This window comes from Alligator mississippiensis, chromosome 16 (assembly GCF_030867095.1).
Source record: "Alligator mississippiensis isolate rAllMis1 chromosome 16, rAllMis1, whole genome shotgun sequence".
Taxonomy (NCBI): Eukaryota; Metazoa; Chordata; order Crocodylia; family Alligatoridae; genus Alligator; species Alligator mississippiensis.
In genome coordinates, this window is record NC_081839.1 from 10,072,308 (window position 1) to 10,092,819 (window position 20,512).

Below are 20,512 nucleotides of genomic sequence, written 5' to 3' on the forward strand. Positions count from 1 at the left end.
AAATACCTTGAGCACTGAAGTCATGATCATCTGATACCAACTCTTCCAGAGTGGCCACATCATCTGCATGCCTGACTCCACACTCCGGAGCAAGTTTTATTCCCCCAACGCAGTCAAGGTGTACACTCAAGAGAAGGGCAGAGAAAGCGCCTCAAGGATGTTCTCAAGGCCAGCTTGAAAAAATGTAGCATTGACATCAACTCATGGGAGACTATCATCCAGGGCTGCCCCAAATGGAGGAAGAGTCTGCTGCAAGGATCACAGGACTTTGAAACCAGACAACCACAACAGAAAAGGGCAGCGGCAGAAAAAGCAGATCGGAAACCAGAGCTACCCACCCCACGCAGAAACATGTGCCTGAGTTGCAACAGAGTCTGTCAATCCAGCCTCATCAGCCATCTTCAGACCCACAGATCAAGGAAGACAATCTTCCTTGACTGTGAGGGATTGCTGATATAGATATACATATATATATATGTATATATATATATATATAGAGAGTTATTTCAATGATGGTGGTTGACCCTGAAATAAATTCCCAAGGGCAGCAGTGGAGTCTCCATCTCTAGATACTTTCAAAGAGGTTTGAGGCAGGAGCAAATCACTGAGCTTAATATAGGGGCAACCCTGCCATGTATTGGTCCCGTAGGACAGGAGCTCAGACTCTCCAAGTGTCAAATACAGGCAGTCCTCGGACTTACAACACAATTGGCTCCTGAAAACAGTGTCTTTAGTCCAAACCTTGTAATTCAGAACCAATTTTCCCATAGGAAACAATGTTATAAATGGGGGGTTGGTTCCTGAACCAAGGCCGGATACCCTATTTTCACCAAAAATAACCCAGAATTTTATACTCAATCAATTATAGATGAGTAATGTAGCTACATTAATGTATTTTTACTGTAAATAGCAATCATATTGATTTGGAAGGACTTCTTTGAGGCGACTTTGCTGGACTTTTTGAAGGGCTCTGGGCTGGAGTCTTCTCAGGAATTTTGGCTGCAGGTTTTTTCTGGAGTCTTGTCTGCTTTCTTAAAGGCAGCGTCCAAGGAAGTTTGCACAGATGTTCTCCAGGGAGACGGGTGACAGCAACTTGTTCGCTGGCCTAGCGTTGCATTGGATCAAGTGGTGTGAAGTCGAGAAAGTCGAAACAGGGTGTGCATTTAGAAACGTTGTAAGTGGGAAACCTTGTAACTGGAAACGTTGTAAGTCGAGGACTGCCTGTACTCCCCTTCCCCTGGGATAGCTTCCTGTAAACCAGCTCACGTCTGCTAACATAACAGCAGCAACACTAGATAGGGGCTTGCGTGGTTCACAAAGCAGTACTGTGCCGGGCCGCCTGTCAGCACTGCCTGTATTCCCGTCTGGCCTTAAGCTCTGCGAACAAACCGGTGGCCGGAGTCGGTGCAGACACGACCAGGCAGACCCAGGAGGAGATGGTGGGTCCCGCAGCCGGGCGGGGTCCGAAGCAGCGAGCCTGCCCCCGTCCCCCGTGGCAGGGCGGCGGAGCAGCGCGGCACAGGTGCCCGGCCCCACGGCCCGGGCCCGGGGCGGCGGCCGGGGAACAAAGCGCGGCGGCGGCGGTGGCAGGGGCGGCGCCGGGCGGGGGAGGAGCGCGGGGCGGGCGCGGGCGCGGGCGCGGAGGGGCCCCCCCGACACGTGCTATAAAGGCGGCGGCGCGGGCGGGCGGGCGGCAGGCAGGATGCAGCGGGCCGGGGCGGTGCTGTGCCTGGCGCTGGTGCCGGCGCTGTGGTGGGCGCCGGGCGGCGCCTTCCCCGCCGAGCGCAAGGGCAAGGGCAAGGATGCGGGCGCGGGCTCGGGGGAGCGGCGGGCGCAGTTCGCGTCGTGGGACGAGGTGAACGTGCTGGCCCACGGGCTGCTGCAGCTCGGCCGCGGGCTCAAGGAGCACGTGGACCAGACCAAGGGGCAGCTGCGGGAGCTGGGCGGCCGGCTCAGCGCGCACGACGGCTCGGTGGGGCAGCTGCTGCGCCAGGCGCGCGAGGCGCGGGAGCAGGGCGAGCAGCTGCGGGCCGCCGTGCGGGAGCTGCAGAGCCGCGAGCGGCAGCTGTCGGGCCTGGCCCAGGCGCTGCGCGAGCGGCTGCGGGAGGCGGCGGGCGACAAGGCGGCGCTGCGGGGCCGGCTGGAGCAGCTCGAGGGCAAGGTCCGGCAGGCGCTGCAGGCGCGGCCCGCCGACAACCGCAGCGCCCACGACGCGGGCCCGCTGCAGGTGAGCGCTTGGCCGGGGCCGGGCCGGGCCGGGCCGGGGCCGGGGCCGGGGCGCGGGGGCCGGGGCTGGCGGCTCAGGTGCGCTGTGTCGCAGGCGCTGATGGACGCCCAGAACACGCGGATCGAGGCGCTGCTGCAGAAGACGAAGCAGCAGCAGTACAAGCTGGACAAGCAGAGCCTGCAGATCAAAAGCCTGCAGAGCAAAGTGAGTGCCCGGGTCTCCCCCTGGGCGCGGGTGGCGGCGGGGTCTGCTGGCGGCAGGGAGCAGATGCTGGCCCCCGTGGCGCTGCCTGCTGGGAGCCTCTTGAAAGCCCAGGGCTAACTGAATCATTCACAGGCTCGAGCTCTGTCTGCACTTGGAGCCTCTTTGTCATCTTGCATCAGAGGCCTCTGACCAGTGCCAGCCCACAGCTCGGGCACTCGGGGCTTATTGTCTACCCCACTCAGTAAAAAGCCAGCCACTGGAGCCTTGTGTCCAATGAAATCTAAAGGATATTATTGTCCATTGTCCGACTGAAATCTGAAGGATATGAATTGGGGCCCAAATCCTGCCCACAGTGCTCTGCTGCCTCTTTGGTTTGTTTGCAGAACAAACTTCTGGCAGAGATGGGCAGACCCCAGACCACCCCAGGGTCTGCCAAATTCCAGCTAGGACCTGGCTGCTTAAGCTTTACAAGTGGGCTCAGTGCTCTCCAGAGGACTGCTCCCGCGGCAGAGTCCCTGGGGGTGTCATTGCTGACTTCAGTAGGAGCAGGAGGCAGTGCTGCTATAGGACACATTCTCGCAAGCATTTGTAGTGAAAGCTGGCTAAATGAACAAGTCACTAACTTGTCTATGGTTTTGATGCAGGTCAACCTATTAATCCCTTTCCATCTTAAGGACAACAAAACTCAGAGTCCAAAGTGGAGGATAAACCTAAAGAAAAGCTTCAGTCATGCCAACCAAAGCCAAAATGCCAGTATGGAATCTGCACAGACACAGAGTGAGTATCTGCAAACGCCCTCCTGACCCCCTTTTAGTGAAGTCATCCTGCCAGCAGTTACTTCTGTGGTCCAGAAACAAAAGGTTCAATTGTCCTAATTCAGGATGTGAGCTTTGTGCCACTACAAAATCCTTCTGAGTCGGGGTCACACTAGAACCAGAGGGATCTGGTGGCTGTGCAGGATGTAGTCTTCAGGAACAGCATTAGTCTGGCAGGAATTTAAGGATTTAAGAGGAATGTTTCAATCTAATATTAAGAACCTTGCATGGAACAGATGGCTTCTGGCAGAGACCACTTATCTAAATGGGGTTCTATGGACTAGTCTGAGCCTGGCAGGCCTGGGCATACCACTGTGGGGAGGGGTCTTGAAAGCAGCAAATCTGTCATTAGAGATTCTTCCCCTGTCACTTACCCAAGGTGGATGCCATGAGCCAAGACAGGAACTTATTTTTGGCTGTCTGCTGGCCACTGACAGCTGCTGCTGACCCATTACTTTGCATAAACAGACCTGACTGCTGTGATCAGGGGGAAGGAGTAGGCTGTGCAACTCTGTGTTTGCAGTTTATTCTTAATAGGAAGTAGGTTGCCCTTCAGCATCAGAGCTTGTCCCCCAAGAGGGCTGCAGAAGGACACTGATTAGTTTATATGTGAGAACTGTTATCTGGTTGCCCCTGCAGGAACCAGAAAGAGGTTGGGAGATTGATGGGGGAGCAGATTGCAAATAAATGCAGAAAAGGAGAGAGGCAGAAATTGAGCAGCTTTCCATCTGAATTGGATTAACCATCAGTCATTTCAGGGCCTGGGACTAAATCCCCTTAGAGTTTCTTTTTAGCTATTGCCTTGCGTGGCTGGACAGCATCTACCCTCATCTAGTCTCAAATCTGTTCCTGCTGAGTAATAGTCGCAGAGACCTGGATCGAACTCTGAGATGGTAAGGCCAAGGCTATCGGAGCCCTGGACTTCTTCCATCACAGCACAGGCCAGGTTGTCCTGGTTAGTGGCAATGCCAGTTGCACCGGGGATAGGAAGGTTCTTCTTTGGGGCCAAGCCTTGATTCTCTCTATTTGCTTAAATCACTAAAACATTTATTGTTAACAGGAAACTGTAATTCAGTTTCTTCTCTGATCAGCAAGAAGACTTTCTGACAAGTGCTGATGGGCAAGCTACCTGGAATTCACAAATCCAGTGTCCTCTCCCTGGGTGGCTTGTCTCGGCATTCATTGCAGTCACTAACTCAAAGGCTCGTGCCCAGAGCTGCTCCCTGTGTATTGCTAGTCAGTCTAACAATGCTGACATGACCCCACGACACCCTAATGACGAGCTCCACCAGCAGCTCCTTTAGAAAGGCCTTTCTGTTTGCATCCAGTGAACACAAGTTGACAGAGCAAAGGTGGCACCTGGCCAACTATGTGAAAGTTTAAAACAACCCCGAGAGTAAAAGGTTTAGTCGCTCGCAGAAAGAAGACTGTGTCTTTAGGCAGTGCACATGCAGTCTGGCTGCATGCCAAGTAGGCAAAAGTTAAACCTCTTGTCTCTCATCGACACTGGGATTCCAAAATAATGAAGTGGGGGGAGGAGGAGGTGCGGAAAGCAAACTAAACAGCTCCTGGCGGGAGGGAAGTAAATGCTTGAACAGCCTGCGGTCTGGAATGCAATACTATGTTCAAGGAGCAGTGTTTACTCGCAGGTTGGTGGCTGTTGAATCCTATTGAAAGGTGTAGTCCAAGGGGTCTTGTTAAATTAAGATTTATTTTTTTTTAATGAGATCAGTGAAAAGCAAAATATTTAGCAGCCTGTGGAATCTCTCTCTCTCTCTCTCTCTCTCTCACTTGCTAGTAATTTAAATCTGCACAATTCAGAGCACTGAAACTAAACAACCCTTAATCGAAATGCTTGATGGGAGGTTGCAAAATTAAGGGCTCCTTATTCAATTGCTTAGGTCACTGCTATGATTGCAGGAACAAAGCAGCGTATGAGCGGTCATGTGTTTGGCAAAAGCTCAGAACGCAACCAGTTGCTCAATGGGAGTGACTTTCAGTTTCTAGTTACCATCCACTTGTATTGTGGGATAGTCTGGTAGGATCTTGAGGCTGGTAAGGGGGTTGGGCACCATCTCTGCAGGTACCAGGCCAGATTAGAGGAGGATATAGTGAGCAGTGCTAGAAGTACAGTCTCCCCCAAAAGATCTCTTCTGGTCTTATTGGTTCTTAGTCTTCGGATCTGAGTGGCAGGCAGGTCTAACCTGGTATAACTTGTGCCAGAGATCCAGCAGACATCTACATTGGCTTATCAATGTGTAGATGACACACCTCAGCTCTGAGTCTGGGCTTGTGATGTGCACATGTACTAACCCTGCCCTTAGGCGGAGCTGAACCTTTACGGTAATTGCCATCTTGCAGAACAATGAGACGCTGATCTAGTACGTGCCTCCAGCCCCGTCAGACCAATACAAGTGACAGGAAGCTCCAAAAATCCTACTGCCCTCTGGGCTTTCGCATGTGAATCTGTTTTGTGGTCCGGTCATGAGGATATGGAGATAATTTGAGGAGAATCTCTTCTGCTCTTATGGCAACCCTAGCATGGCTGGGCACTTGCATCAGTCAGATGGGAGTGACTTTTGGTTGCTGTCTATCCCAATTATGGGATGATTTGGTGGGGCTGAGTCCTTAACGTGCAGATTTCATACTCGGGCAAGCCACGCTGACGCAAGAGTCCAGATGAATGGACACCTTGTGCTCCTAAAGCTGGTGCCTGTCTTCAGGGTTGAGTCACTTTGCATAACTGGGATTTCAGGCTTGTGAGCTGTCCACCCATCACCTTGCCAGTGCTAAGACCCTTTTGTCTTTGCCTTGGGGGGGTGGGAGGGCAGGAGAGGGTAGGAGTAGCGGGTCCTAGAGCCAATTAGGTAAAAGTTCAAACTTTGGATGAAAGTAGCTATTATGATGGAATCGGAGCATGTTGAGGGTAGGGGGAGGTGGAGGGGAGCCTGGCGGATCAGGAATGCAGCGGGGATTGGCTGGAAGGAAATTGGGTGAAAGTTTAACAGTCCTTCCCTGCACCCCTCCCCCTTCCTGGAGCCGGAGGGTTTTCTTCGGGAGAAGCCCTCCCTCGCTGGTTCCCAGAACGAGGTGCCCTTTCCCCTACTTGAGGGCGACGTAGACACTGATGTCAGCGCGAGGCGAGTTGCTAAGGCTGCTGAACAGGCACAAGGAGGCTGGAAGGAACCTTTTTTTTTTTTTTTTTTTTTTTTTTTCCCCCTTGCGTTAGACTTTCCTGCAGGAAAATATTGGAGTCTGTGCAAGGGTTTTCCATCCTGCAGTCAACTTGTCACTTGCTTCAGAGCTCAAAAAGGGGGGGAAAAAAATCCTGAACTACACAATAGATGGGGGTCACTGGAAGCTCGGGAGGGGGACTGGGAAACTTGCTGGCATGTAGTGCTGGTACCGTGCCACGTCTGTCAGGCCTGCTGTCCGGAGCATAGGCACCAAGGTGAGAGATGCCTTGGTAGTAATGCCTTGATAGTGTCTGGCTTAAGCACTGGCAGGGGAATCCCAGCACAGCCTGGAGACGGCTCCTTGCCTTGGATCGGCACAGGTAGAGCTGAGCAATGGGGCTGAGATGCTTGGAAACCTCCTTTCACATCACTTGGGGTAGCAAGAACAGCTAGGAGCCTTCTGCCAGCACTCCTGCGGGAAGAGGGACCACTCACTTCCCTGAGCTGTGCCATCCTCTCAGCATGTTTTCTCCTTTGGGGGGGTGTAAGGCCATGACTAGGGGATGGGGGTAGAAATTATATTTGCTGTGACAGCCCCTGTGCTTCCCTGTTGTTTGCAATGGCTAGAGGCTTCTGGTAATACATTAATTTGGTGCAGAAGTCAAGGAAACTTCAGATCGGGCTAGAAAAGAACTGAGCCAGTTCAGAGCCTAAATCAGGAAGGGCTACTTGGCACTGCTCCAGTTGACCCCAAGAGCAAGCTCTGCGCCCCCCCAGTGCAGGGCTGCTCTGCTTGCTGGAGGGAAAGCTTTCTGCAGCCCTTCAATATCCTGTGTGAAATGTTGGACATGTCGTAGCCAGGCTGTAGGTTTGCAGCTGCATGATGCAAGCTGTACAGTACATTTTTTTACAGTAAAATACCTTGGGCTCTGGGAGCTTAGTGCAGCGGAAGAGGAGCGGAGAAGGCCGTGTCCTCTGTGCGCTCCCCAGCGGAGGCCGGTGGCATAGGAAGTGGGGGAAAGTTCATGTTTACACGCCAGCCCTTGTAATCCCTCTTGGACTCTGCTCATGGCAGCAGCAAGAGAATCCAAACCAAATTTTAAAAGCCCCTCCTTTTGGGCTGGGTTTTCATTCAGCTTTAGGAAATGAACACAGCAATATGTTTCAAAGCTGAATGCAAAGGGCACTCTCCCTGCTTTCCTTAAAGCTGGTTTGATGAGGAACAGGCCTCCCTTTGTCTGGGGAAATGCCGGGGAAGTCTCGCCACCTGTTCCAGGCGGACAAAGAGCTGTTTGACTGTTGCCATTCCTCGGAGCAGGGCAAAGTCCCTGCACATCCTGACACATCCCTGTCCTTTTGACTCAGGTTTTGTAATAGGCTTTTTTTCTCCTTCTTTGTGAGGACTGTTGATTGTTCTCAAATGGACTTTAACAGTGCTGTTGAAATGGTGCTTTGCTGGCAGTTACAGTAAAGCCAAGACCAAAGTACAGCCATGGGGGGAAGAAGAGCAGAGACATTTGCTTTACAATTAAATCTTGCAGGATTTGTACAGAGAATAGTCGGTCTCTAGCCAGTGGTTATATTGCGAGGGGAAAACTAGACCAGTGACTGATAAAAGGCCTGGCAACGTGGGCACGGCAGAGCTGTGGCATGGCAGAACACGGGTCTGTGGCAGAGCTAATCCTGGGCTGACCTGGGAGTCTGGCCGCTTTCTTTACCCTACTGAGGATGTGCATAGGACTTTTGATATTAGGAAGGACTCTGAGCAAAAGGGGTCTCTTGAACATTAATGCTTGTCTGTAAACCCTGTTGTGTGTGTGAACAGGCAAACAGTCCAACAGGCTGTCTGGGAGGCATCTCCTCCAGAAAACACTGTGGATAGCTCGCTCTGACTAACAAGGCTGAAATCCTGCCTGAGAGCTTGGTAGCACCTTCAGCTACTGTATCCAGGGACAAATCTAGGATTTAGGGGTCCTTTCCAGTTTGTTTGTTTTTTTTTTTCTCAGTCTAGAAACCAATGGCAAGAGCTGCAGGGACGTTGTCCTGACATCTGCCAGGTCTTAGTGACAGGGGGAGCTCTAGACTTCACAGGCACCTGCCTTCATCACTTAAAGCTGTGTTGTGTTCTTGAATGAGTTCCTCTCAAAATAGCTTCTGGAAGCTGTATAACACTGCTGCCTTCTTGCGAGAGGGAGCAAACGGTGGCTGCACAGCCAGGAAAGCTCTTTGCCTGCTCCCTGGTAGGAGTGTGCTGGTTTGCATTCCTCACTCCAGACTCGCTGGAGTCTAGTACGACCCTTTAGTTTCACTTGCTACAGAAGCCCAACTGACTAGGAACAGGTGCCTTGGAAGACATTATGGCACTGTAACTTTTATTGCCCCCGTTGTGGAAGGCTGTGCCATGTGCTGTCCAAATAAACAGTGCCACTGGTGCCCTTAGCTTCATCTTTCAAAGTGTCAGAGTACACGGGGGTGGCTGGGCTCGTATCCAGGTGTACAAATGTTAGAGTTGTACTATAAACTAATCTGATAAGAGACTAAGCACAAGGTAGAGAAGACCTCCTGCTGAATTATTTTTTTTGTTCTTTCCCCATTTCCCACCCCCTCTTCTCTCCCAGGACTCCCAGTGGACTGCCAACAGCTCTTCCTAGAAGGGGAGAGGAGCAGTGGGTTGTTCCAGATCCAGCCTCCTGGGGCCCAGCCTTTCAAAGTCCACTGTGACATGACTGCAGGTAAAAGGAAGGCAATGCCATTTAGAGCTTTAGAGCATGGCCTTGCAAACAGCAGCATTGAAATAACTGAACAATCTCTTTTAACCCCAGAAGGCGCCTGGACAGTGATCCAGAGGCGTGTGGATGGCTCTGTGGATTTTGACCAGCTTTGGGAAGCCTACAAAAATGGTTTTGGAGATCTTAATGGTAGGTAGATGGAAGGCTTTTGTTCTGTTTCTATTCTAAGTCTTTGTCATATATTCAGGACAAATTCTTTCCACACCAATGACTCCCCTCTCTCAAGACTCTCCAGAGGTCTCCCCCATAATACAGGGCTGAACTGGTAGGCTCAGCTGGCTGAAGGGGGTGCCTGATCCTTCTAGGCACTCTGCATACCAGAAAGCAGTGTAGTTTGGAGAGCTCCTAACGTGATTGTATTCTGGATCAACCTACTCGGGGTCACCCCTGGCTTTGAAACATCATGACACTACATGCTAGTATCTCATGGTTTATATTGTGGATGTGATGACAAAACTAATATGAAGTTCTGTGCATTTCAGGTGACTTCTGGCTGGGCCTGGAGAAAATATATTCCATTGTCCAAAACAGAAGATACAATCTCTTGATCGAGCTGGAAGACTGGGAAGGAGAAAAGCAGCTCATTCAATTCCTCTTTAGCCTTGGAGAGGAGAACACAGCCTACACACTCAGCCTCCTTGGACCTGTGTCTGGAGAGCTAGAAAATGCTGTTGGGGACTTTAGACAGTTGCCATTTTCCACACGGGATCAGGACCACGATCTCAAAGCAGACACAAACTGTGCCAAGCACCTATCAGGTCAGTACTGGCAAAGGGAAGCTGCTTACCTGAGTAAGAGCTTGGTTTCCGTCTAAACCTGGGAAGGCAGATGATGCAGTCTTCTGTCTGCCCTCGCAGCTGTCTGGACCCCAGTTCTGGCTGCAGAGTTGTAATATGGAGATTAGGCCTGTGCAAAGCAGCTAGTATTTGCTTTGGATTTGGGTGACGGGTGATTCGAATCACTGGACCAAATTGATTCGGCTAAATCTGATTTGGAGTTCCGGCTGCTGCTGAATCACCCAGGCCCATCCTTCGCCCACTCTCCCATCCTGGCAATGGCTGCCCCTGCCCTGCCCGCCCCAGCTCCCAGCACTTGGGAGAGGTGGGGAGCCCTGACTCATGGGGTACTGCCAGGGGAGGGGGGGGAAGGGGGCACAATCCCCACTACCCCCTACTGCCCTATGCTCCATGAGGGGGGGCTCTGCATGAGCCCCCCCACCTGGTGTGGTTCTGGCCCTTTTAAGAAAAAGAAACCTGAGGACAAACCCCTGGACTCGCTGTTCCTGCCAGTGGGGGGCAATTCCATGCTGCCGTGCACCACATTGGGGGGGGGGGGGGGGCGGCTCTTCCATGAGCCCTCCGGACCCCCGAGGCCACTGCAGTAGCGGAGTCCTGGGGCTCTTCTCCCTTTTTCTTAAAGGGCTGGAGCTGCAGCAGGCTGGGCAGCTGTAGTGGGGGTGGGGAGTTGAGGCAGTGGCAGGGGGAGGAGTTGGGGTGGGGGGTGTGGCTTGTGGCAGAGCCCCCCCCATGCAGTGGGGGGCAGCAGGGATCACCCTCCGCCTGGCAGCACCTGGTGAGCAGGGCGTTTTTTTTAAGCACCGGGAGCTGGGTGGGCTGGGGGAGCGGGCAGGGGATGGGGGCTGGTATGGGTACCCACATGGTCCCCTGCCCCTAGTACTTGCCAGCTCCGAGTCTGGCTGCAGCTCCCTACTGCTGCTACTGGGGACTGTCCAAATGATCGGAGCTCTCCAAATCTTTTTCTGGAGTTTCGGAGAGGTTTGAATCAATTCAGACCTTTTAATTGGTCCCCTGATTCAATTCGGATTCGGAGATTTGGCCACCGAAACTAATCGCCACCCAAAGCTTTGCACAGCCCTAATGGAGATAGGCAGGTTCCAAACAGCTGGAGCACATGGAACTGAAGGTACAACTGATTCTGGCTCTTGTTCCCTGCTTCAAGGTCCTCCAAAGAATGCATATGTAAAAAAAAAAAACAAAAAAAACAAACCCTGCTGAAAACGGGTGATGTTTTTGTAGTCTCAGTGTTGTTACAAACACAGGACCTGGTCCAGCTTTCCTGATTTGTCTCCTTACTGCTTAGAAACCCTTCAAGCGATGCTGAGGCAAGGTCCATGCCATCATTAAACCTAGCAGAATGCACCCTTTCTGATGGGCTCTGAACAGTAAACTGAATCCAGATCAGCACCAAAGCCGCTCTTTTGGGACTCCTTACACTCTTTGGTTCACAGATATAGTTTTGTTAGTGTCATGCCTTCTCCAAGGATAATATAGAAGGTTACATCCAAGTCCTCCCTCTGGATCACCTATTTGGTTGTATATTGCTGTATCTCAGATTTTGAGCTCTCATAGCCAAAGATTGTATGTGGGGTAAGAGAAATCATATTTTTACTAAGTTATTGGATTAGACTTGTTACTATTACCACCTGCCACAATCTCCCTCTTTCCAAGAAGTGAGGGTCAAGCTGCTGCCTCTCTGTCTCCATTGTCCAATTGCAAAATGGGAAAAACATTTAGCAAATGCCTTTCCCTACTGCTCAGGTGCATTATCCCAGTGATGCTCAACTTTGGAGACAATAGGAGTTTAAACTGGGATAGAGGGAAGATAAACCATGAAAATCTGCCTTGCTTCAAGGAGTGAACTTCTGTAGACTTGGGGCTTTCCAGAATACTCTGGACCCCTTAAGACACTTAAAGGGTCTAACTTTCCAAAGCACTGAGACACCCAACAAGCTGGTGCTTCTGGGGATATCAGGGTGACAGCAACTGCACTGAATCTGAGGTGGACTTTTATCCTGCCCTAAAGAAGTAGGGCTGGAAGGGACCTCCAGAGATCATCTAGTCCAACCCCCTGCCTGAGGCAGGAGCATCCCTATCCAAACCATCACATACAATCATAATCTAAAGTCTACATAAGACTACTGTCAACCCTGACTCAACATAGCCACTGTTTTACCTCTGAAAAATTCCTTTGACTGAAAAATGCTTTTGCATTTGTTTCCTCTTAGGAGGCTGGTGGTTCAGCAGCTGTGGCCATGCCAACCTCAATGGGAAGTACTTCCGTTCCATTCCTCGCCAAAGGCATGAGCGGAAACAGGGAATCTTCTGGAAGACGTGGAAAGGAAGGTATTACCCTCTGAAGTCGACCATCATGAAAATCCAACCCACAGAGCTGGAAGCAGAATCTTAACTTTGCTGCCACTTAAGACTCGATCAGTCTTATTTTTTGTGGAGCACTGATGGTGAGGCTCCATCTCTTGTGTTTACAGAAAACAAGCAATCCCTCCAACGAGCGTTCGGAGAAGTTCCCTCTCACTAACAACCTGTTATCTTGTAGAGACTGTGACATGGAGCAATGCAGTGACTGGCTTTTGTAGGTCAAACAATTTGGGGCTAAAGGCCTGAAAGGATGGGAGCTTCCAGAACTGGGGGAAGTCCTTGGCAGGGAATAAAACATCTAATGCAGGGGTTAGCAACATTTTTTGGGCTGAATGCCAAAAAAAAAACCCTGCAACCTGGACTTGGAAGATGTTGGCATGCCAGAGGTGGACAGTGAGGGAGTTGTGAGGGGCCGGATCCTTACTTTGGGGGTGCAGCCCTGGCCCCTTCCCCACTGCGCTCTCCAAGGTGCGCATGGAGCCTCTGCCAGCTACGAGCCGGGCCAGGGCTCTGGACCCCAAAAGAGATGCTCTGAAAGAGATGCCCACTCCCTGCCATCCTGCCAATTGAAAGGGCTGGTGGGGAGCTTGTGACAGTACCTTGGCAGCTGCCAGGGCAGCCTGGGTGGCTGGAGGTGCCTTTCTTGGGGGGTTCCCAGCCCAGCAGGGCCATGCAGCACCACCACCCACTTATGGGGTGTGGGAGCCCACTGCCTCCAGAGCTCTCTGAGGCTCCTGAACTCCCAAGCCGGACCCCACCAGACACCCACAATGCACCCGGCATGGCAGTGGACAGCTGTTGCCAGCTTCCCTTTCCTCAGCCGCATCCCATTTTCCCAGCAGCTTCTGGGAAATCGCTTCACTCTGGGCACCAGGAGAGCTCTGGGTTGGGCAGCTGGGATAAAACAGGTGTGGGCAGGCGCAGCAGCTGGGCAAGGAGTGCCAGGGGGCATGGCAGGTAGGGGGAGTGCAGTAGCATGCGGCCCAGGCTCAGCGCGGGGGGTAATCTGGGTGGGGCAGACACTTACCATAGGACATAGTACATAGGGGCAGGCACGGGGCATGCTGCATGCAGCTTCCCACTCACGTCTGCAGCTGCTGCTAGCCTATAGCTCCCTCCCACGGGAAAGTCGGGTTGCACATCGCTCTGTGGTGGCAGGGTCAGGGCAGGCAAGTGCTTCAGCAACTGCTCGCAGAAGGGCTCATTGTCAGGGGCACAGAACCACAACTACTGGCCCCTAGCCTGGCTCGGCAGTCCCTGGTCCTTTCCATGGGGCTCCTGGCCATCTGTGCCACTTGCTCTGGCTTCCAGCCTGAGCAGGGGTGCAGGTGGTGCCATGGCTCGGCCTCTGGCCCCAGGGGTGGTAGATGTGGAGGGAGTTGGCTCCACCGCCTCTGCAGCCTGGGGAGTCTGTGGCTTGGCCCGACCCAGCCCCAGGCTGCTCTCCCTACACCCCCCACCTCTAGGTGCTACCAGCACGGGCTACTGTTGTGACAGGTCCCTGTCTCTGCTAAATGGAGGAGGAAAAGGGTAGGATCGGAGATGCCTCCCAGCTGCCTGCCACAGGCAGCCTGTGCTCTGGGCAGCTGCTACTTGCCACAGAGCCTGGGCTGCTCACAGCAGGGCTGCCAGCCTTCCTGCCACCTGCTGCAAGCAGCCTGGGCTCCATGACTAGTGGCTGTTCCCCAGAGCCTGGGCCAGCTGTGGCTTGCCAAGCAAAATGGCCTCATGTGCCATGCTCTGGCACGTGTGCCAGGCGTTGCCAACCCAATGTAGTGCATGCAACTGAGGTAGAAGTTGCAGACTTCCTACTGTTGCCAGGAGTTAATGATGCGCAGGGCTTTCTGTCCTGTTTGATTAGCTGCATTTGCTCCTACAGCTGGCTTGATGAGCTCACTCAGTCCCTGCACAGAAGCCAGGAAAAGGTAAGGTGCATGGGGGAGTGTTTTTTCACCTTGATCAAAGCAGTATGGCACGGGGACCCTTGTGGCCCTTATTCCTTTCCTTGCACTGCTACCAGAAACTGAAGATGCATCCATTCTCTCCAGAACAGCTGGAAAGAGATTTTCCTCTCTCCCATACTACCATGCAACTGAGCTGTGGTAGCTGGAGAAGAGGGTAGCACATATGACTCGTATCTGGTATCTCACTTCTAATGACTCCCTGCCCTGCTGTGTAGGGGCCTCCTTTCTGTCAAACATCCCTTCTTCCATTTTCTTCCATAGAGAAGGTTCTCAAGACCCACACTGAGGAAGGGGAGCCCAGGTCACCTAGGTTCTGCACTCTGAAAGGTCATCAGAGACTTAACTAAGTTTGAACATACTTGGGTAGTTGGAGGAAAAAAGTGGCATTACTGGGAGAGATGCTATGGCCTGTTGCACAGGAAGTCAGACAAGATCATAGAAGTTCCTTCTGGCTTTGGTCTAGGACCAGTGAACTCCATCTGGAGCCCATTGCTACTGCTCTGAGATGCCTGGAGTGCCTTGGAGCACAGAATGCCCTTGATGCCCCCTGGGGCAAGAGACCAATCCTGCCTCTCCAACCTAAATCCTCGGACTGGGATATACTGGCCTAATAACCTTAATCCTGATTTTTTTTTTTCCTTAGAAGGCTCCCGAATCCCTTTGTGTAAAGAGGATACTGTTGCCCTGCTGTAACCTGTAAGCAGTTTGCTCTAGAAGGCAAGAGAGAGTAGGGTTCCCTCAGGTGGCAGAACCAGCAAGGAGAGTAGCATTAGTCTCAACAAGTGTATCCCATAAATACTGCAAATGTTTCCAGTATTTTTTATATTGAAATTTGGGGACATGTTTTAAAGAAAGGGTATAGGAAGGTTGCCTGATCTCTGGAGACCATAGGTAAAACCATAATTATTGAAAAGCTGTTACAGGCCAAGTTTCCATCTTGGGAGTTCCCAAGCATCCAGCCCTATTTAAGTCATATTGACTGACTCTTGCTAGAGCTCTTTAGCTGCTGAATATTGTAAATAGTTTGTAGAATGCTGGATCTTTTTAATGAATTTGCTGTTTAATTTGTTTCTATATTTAAATGCAGTGTTTAATAAAAATGTGGTGTAATTTATAAATGTTGACTTTGGAAAAACAGTAGTAGTTTGTGTATTTTCCACTTTTTGTACTAAAAATCTGACTTTTTCTGAATAAAAACAAACCTGTACATATTCCAGGGATTCTATGTGAAATTATTATTTTTAATGAAGGCTAGTTAAAAGTAGCTGGAGCTGTCTGGCATACTGCTAAGCAAGAGACTCATTACTCTAGGAGACTCTAGACAAGAGACTCGGATTACTATGTGTTAGATCCTCTGTTACTTGAGGTATCAGATCTCTAATCTCTGTTTAATAAGAGATCTAGATGACCTGCTCCACAGCAGACACTGCTATTAAAGCATACAACAATGCATGCATTCTGGGTGAATTGTATCACTCGAACAGAATGCACCCAAGAGTGCTAAAGGAATTGGCTGGCGTATGGCAAGGATATTCAAGAACTTGTGGCAATCGGGGGAGGTGCCTGACAATTGGAAGAGGGCCAATGTGGTACCTCTCTTCAAGAAAGGGAGGAAGGAAGATCCAGGGAACTACAGGCTAATCAGTTTGACCTCAATTCCTGGAAAGATCTTGGAGAAATTCATCAAGGAAACCATTAACAACAGGCTAACATAAGGTAACGTTCGGAGAGAGAGCCAACACCATTTCGTTGCAGGTAGGTCTTGTCTGACAAATCTCATTTCCTTCTATGACTGGGTGATGCATCACCTGAACAAAGGCAATGAGGAAGATATCATGTTTTTGGACTTCAAGAAAGCCTTTGACCTGGTGTCCCATGATGTCCTCATGGAAAGATTTGGGAATTGCAGCCTCAACAATTTCACAGTCCGATGGCTGGGGAACTGGCTCCGTGGATGGACCCAGAGAGTGATAATGGATAGAACCAAGTCAACGTGGCACACGGTGACTAGTGGCGTCCCCCAGGGCTCTGTTCTTGGACCTGAACTCTTCAATGTATTTATAAACAATCTGGACTCTGATGTCAAAAGTGGACTGGCTAAGTTCACTGATGACACCAAGCTATGGGAAAGTGCGGTCACCCTAGAAAATAGGCTGGCAATCCAGGCTGATCTTGACAGGCTTACAAGGTGGTCGGATCAAAACCTGATGGTATTCAACACGGAGAAATGCAAGGTGCTCCACCTCCAGGAGAAAAAACCCACACCACACTTTAAGGCTTGGCAATGCTACACTCACTAGCACCACGACTGAAAGAGACTTGGGGGTCATGATTGACCACAAGACGAACATAAGCCACCAATGTGATGCCACAGCCAGTAAAGCAAACAAAACCCTGGCTTGCATCTACCGATGCATCTCAAGCAAGGCCCAGGAAGTCATCCTCCCACTTTACTTGGCCTTGGTGAGGCCACAGCTGGAATACTGTGTCCAGTTCTGGGCTCCATAATTCAAGAAGGATGTGGAGAAGCTCAAGACAGTCCAGAGAAGAGCCACACAAATGATTAGAGGACAAGAGAGCAGGCCTTATGAGAACAGGATGAGACACATGGGACTCTTCAGCCTAGAAAAGCGCAGGCCCAGGGGTGACTTGGTGGCAGCTTATAATTATATAAGGAGTGTGCATCAGGAACTGGGAGAACATCTGTTCATCAGGGCACCCCAAAGGAAGACAAGATCCAACAGTCACAAACTCCTGGAAGTCAGTTTTAGGCTGGACATAAGGAAAAACTTCTTTACGGTCCGAGTCCCCGGAGCCTGCAATAAACTCCCCCCAGATGTGGTGCAAGCAGCTACTCTGGATACTTTAAAAAAACACTTGAATGCCAACCTTTTTGGGATCATTTGACCCCAGCAAACCTGCCTATGGCAGGGTGGGGGCTGGACCCAATGATCTTGCAAGGTCCCTTCCAGCCCCAAAGTCTATGAAATCTATTAAATCACGCATACATAACTTTAACTGAAAACAGTTATCTAAATAGCCATAAACAAACTAATGAACTAGAGAAATGACAGGCAGTGTCCACACAAACCAAAGAAGTGAGGTATGAGCAGGAACATCTTTAATCACCATTTGGGAAGATGAGGAATAACTAAAAGACACTCCCTCAGCTTGACGAAGAGCACTTGTGCCCTAAAGCTTGCTAAGAAGAATTTTTCCAACAAAACAAAATGGAATTGAGAGCAGAAAGGGAAATGGCAAACATTCCAGTCAACCTTTTATCATGCATCCATTATCATGAGTTGCAACAAATTAAACAGCTCTTTCCAGTGGGAAAAGAAATTACGTATTTCCAGATGCCTCTGGGATGACTCAAGCTGATAAAGGCAATCTGAGCTTTTAAAAGACTCATCTTGGAAAAAAGGAGTACGTGCATCAGCATCAGTTCTACGCTACAATGCAGTGGGTGACTTACTTCTCTCTCCTACCTGGAGTTTGCAATGTAATTTTCCCCTGCTACTCTGAGGACCCCTTCTTCTTTTGCTTTGAGAGGGGAAAAACACCTGGAATGAAATAACATCCCCAAACGTTTTTCTTACCAGTCCTCAGGATCTCATATAACCCATTACACATGCACAAAATTTAGCCCAAGCTAAACCCTCATACCAGAGGCCCAATGTGCTGACTTTGGTTTCCTTTCTGTAAGTCCCTAGACCAGGGGTAGGCAACGTTTTTTGGCCGGAGTGCCGAAAAAACCACAATGTCTACCTTGGAAGGTGCTGGAGTGCCGGCATGCCAGAAAAACAAAAGGTGGGGGGGGGGGGTGTACATGGCAGGACACACTACATGTTAGTATATTTAATAATCATAAATGTTGCCTTCGTTGTGCATTCCTTTTTTGTTGAGCATGTTGCAATGAGAGAGAAAAAAAGAGACAAATAAGAGAAAGAGGAGAGAGAAAAAGGAGAGCAGAGAGAGAACCAGGCACGCGCACACAGAGAACCACATGCACAAACACAGATAATCAGAACACACCCAGAACAGATGCATGCACACACACATCCAGCACCAGACACGTGTGCACACACAGACGCACATGACCAGACCGAGGCAGACAAATGCAGAGAACCAGATGTGCGGGCATGGGGAGCTCGGCTCCTGGGCCACTGGATGAAGTCCACTCCGAGGCATGTGTGCACCCGCCAGTATGGAGCTAATGTCGGAGCCCAGAACAGATATTCGTAGCCACCCGGCTACAGCCAGCCCAGGCTCTGGGTAGCTGCTGCCAACCACAGCAGGGCTTGCAGCCGCCCAGCTGCCTTCTGGGACCAGCCCGGGCTTTGTGGCTGGCAGCAGCTTCCTAGAGCCCAGGCCGGCGGTGGCATGCCGAGCAAAATGGCCTCTCGTGCCATGCTCGGCACATGTGCCAGGGGTTGCTGACCCTGCCCTAGACAAAGGAGACTGTAACATTTTACAAAAGACTAGAGACATAACACGATCTTCCAGTGCTCAGGGCAGTGGAGGGTGGGAACTATGATGAGCACTTGCGGGGTGCGTGGAGGAAGGGAGAAGGAGAGCAGTCCTACCTGCCAGAGCTCTCTCCACGTGAGCAGAAACTACTGCTGCTCTGTTATAGCAGCACCAGCTCCATGAGCTGCCACTGAGGGACAGGCAGTGGCTCAGGATCCCTGGGGGCTGCCCATAGTGCTCTGTTTGCTCCTACATTGGGCTGTGCATCTTGTGGGAAAGCTTCTGGAGGGGCATCATTTCACCTTTGCCTCCCTCCCCCAATACACTGCTGGGCATGGGGCTCCTCTTGCCTGGCTCCTATGGCAGGACTGGTCCTGCAATGGCAGACTCCTTGGGGGAGGGAGCCATAGTGAGGCCTAGCCAGTTGATCTGATTCCTGGCTGGCTGGACAGTTTAGAGTTGGCAGAACATTCATTTCTTGGTCCTGATCCAGCTAGTCCTCTCATCGCTGCAAAGGATGATACTCTGATGCACGCACAAAGAAAACGATTCTACAAATGAGCAGCGCTACTGGACCTTTCAAGGCACACATCGATCTCCAAAGAAAAATCAGCTTTTATTAGTCCATTTTTGGAGGAAAGAGGGAGCTGAATCCTGCTGTGAATCAGAATTTCTTTTGAATCTCCAGCTCATACATTTCACCAGAGATCACTGAATTTTGATTTTTAATCATCTCAATGCAAATGAAAGATAAAAGAGCTCCCTCTAGTGATAGTAAGTGATATAACAAAATATACAGCCCCAAAGTCCAGCAAGAGAGGGCAGAGGGGAAAGGTAGCTTGAGCCAGGGACTAGTGAACAGTCAAGAAAAGATGGACTTGGAAAGGTGAGAGTCTCAGGCTCAGAGATGCACAGGCTGGCAAAAAGTATTTGGGAAGCCTGGAGCCAATGTCCATACACAGATCAGAGTTGGTGTTTACTGTAGAAGATACCAGGGAAATTCCCACGGTAGATCAATCCTTTCTAGTAGATGGGTCTGAAGAGTTGGACCACATTGAAGTGACAACAAAGGAAGTTTTAGAACAAATTAATACATTAAATACCAGTAAGTTACTGGAACTGAATGGCATTCACCCAAAAGTTCTGTAGAACTGCTGGCAATAGATGTAACCCAGGGGTGGGCAAAATATGACCTGTGGACCAGATCTAGCCCATAGCATGAGTCTACCCAGCCCTCAGCAGGTCCCTTGGCCCCTGCTCCTGGTCCAGAACAGCTCAGGCTGTGGCGCATGCATGGAGTGTTTAATGTATTTGGCCCCAGGCCACTTAGAAATTGGACAACCCTTAATTGGGTTAAAACCTGGGATATAACAAGTAAATAATAACTAACACGGATTTGTGAAGAGCAAGTCATGCTGGACAGGGTAACAGACCCTTGTGAACAGGGGAGAAACATTTTGATATGGCCTAGATGGATTTTAGTCCAAACACTAACATCCTGTGTGATATCCTCTTAGTACACTAAGGAAATACAGTTTAGAGAAAACTGATGTAAGGTGAGTGTATAATCAGTTGTAAAATTATACTGAAAGGTTGCATCTACATGAGATGTCTGCTGCACAGGTGACTACACACTTGATTGTCAATGGGGCTCTGTCTTTGGGTGGGGAGAAAGGTAGTTATGCCACAAC

The 20,512-nt window shown here is 50.6% G+C and overlaps 1 protein-coding gene across 1 annotated transcript; it reads left to right on the top strand.

The window, feature by feature from the left end:
* Window positions 1-1,685: 1,685 nt before the first annotated feature.
* Window positions 1,686-15,563, top strand: ANGPTL4 (angiopoietin like 4). The gene is made up of 7 exons (XM_059720023.1): window positions 1,686-2,227; window positions 2,321-2,431; window positions 3,076-3,208; window positions 9,041-9,154; window positions 9,245-9,340; window positions 9,694-9,969; window positions 12,237-15,563. Exons 1-7 carry the CDS (start codon window positions 1,703-1,705, stop codon window positions 12,416-12,418), a joined length of 1,437 nt encoding a protein of 478 aa, XP_059576006.1. The 5' UTR covers window positions 1,686-1,702; the 3' UTR covers window positions 12,419-15,563.
* Window positions 15,564-20,512: the final 4,949 nt, after the last annotated feature.

Coding starts and splice junctions, on each gene's coding strand:
- ANGPTL4 (XM_059720023.1), top strand. CDS start 1,703: ATGCAGCGGGCCGGGGCGGTGCTGTGCCTGGCGCTGGTGCCGGCGCTG. Junction 2,228..2,320: donor ACGACGCGGGCCCGCTGCAG/GTGAGCGCTTGG, acceptor GCTGTGTCGCAG/GCGCTGATGGACGCCCAGAA. Junction 3,209..9,040: donor GGAATCTGCACAGACACAGA/GTGAGTATCTGC, acceptor CTTCTCTCCCAG/GACTCCCAGTGGACTGCCAA.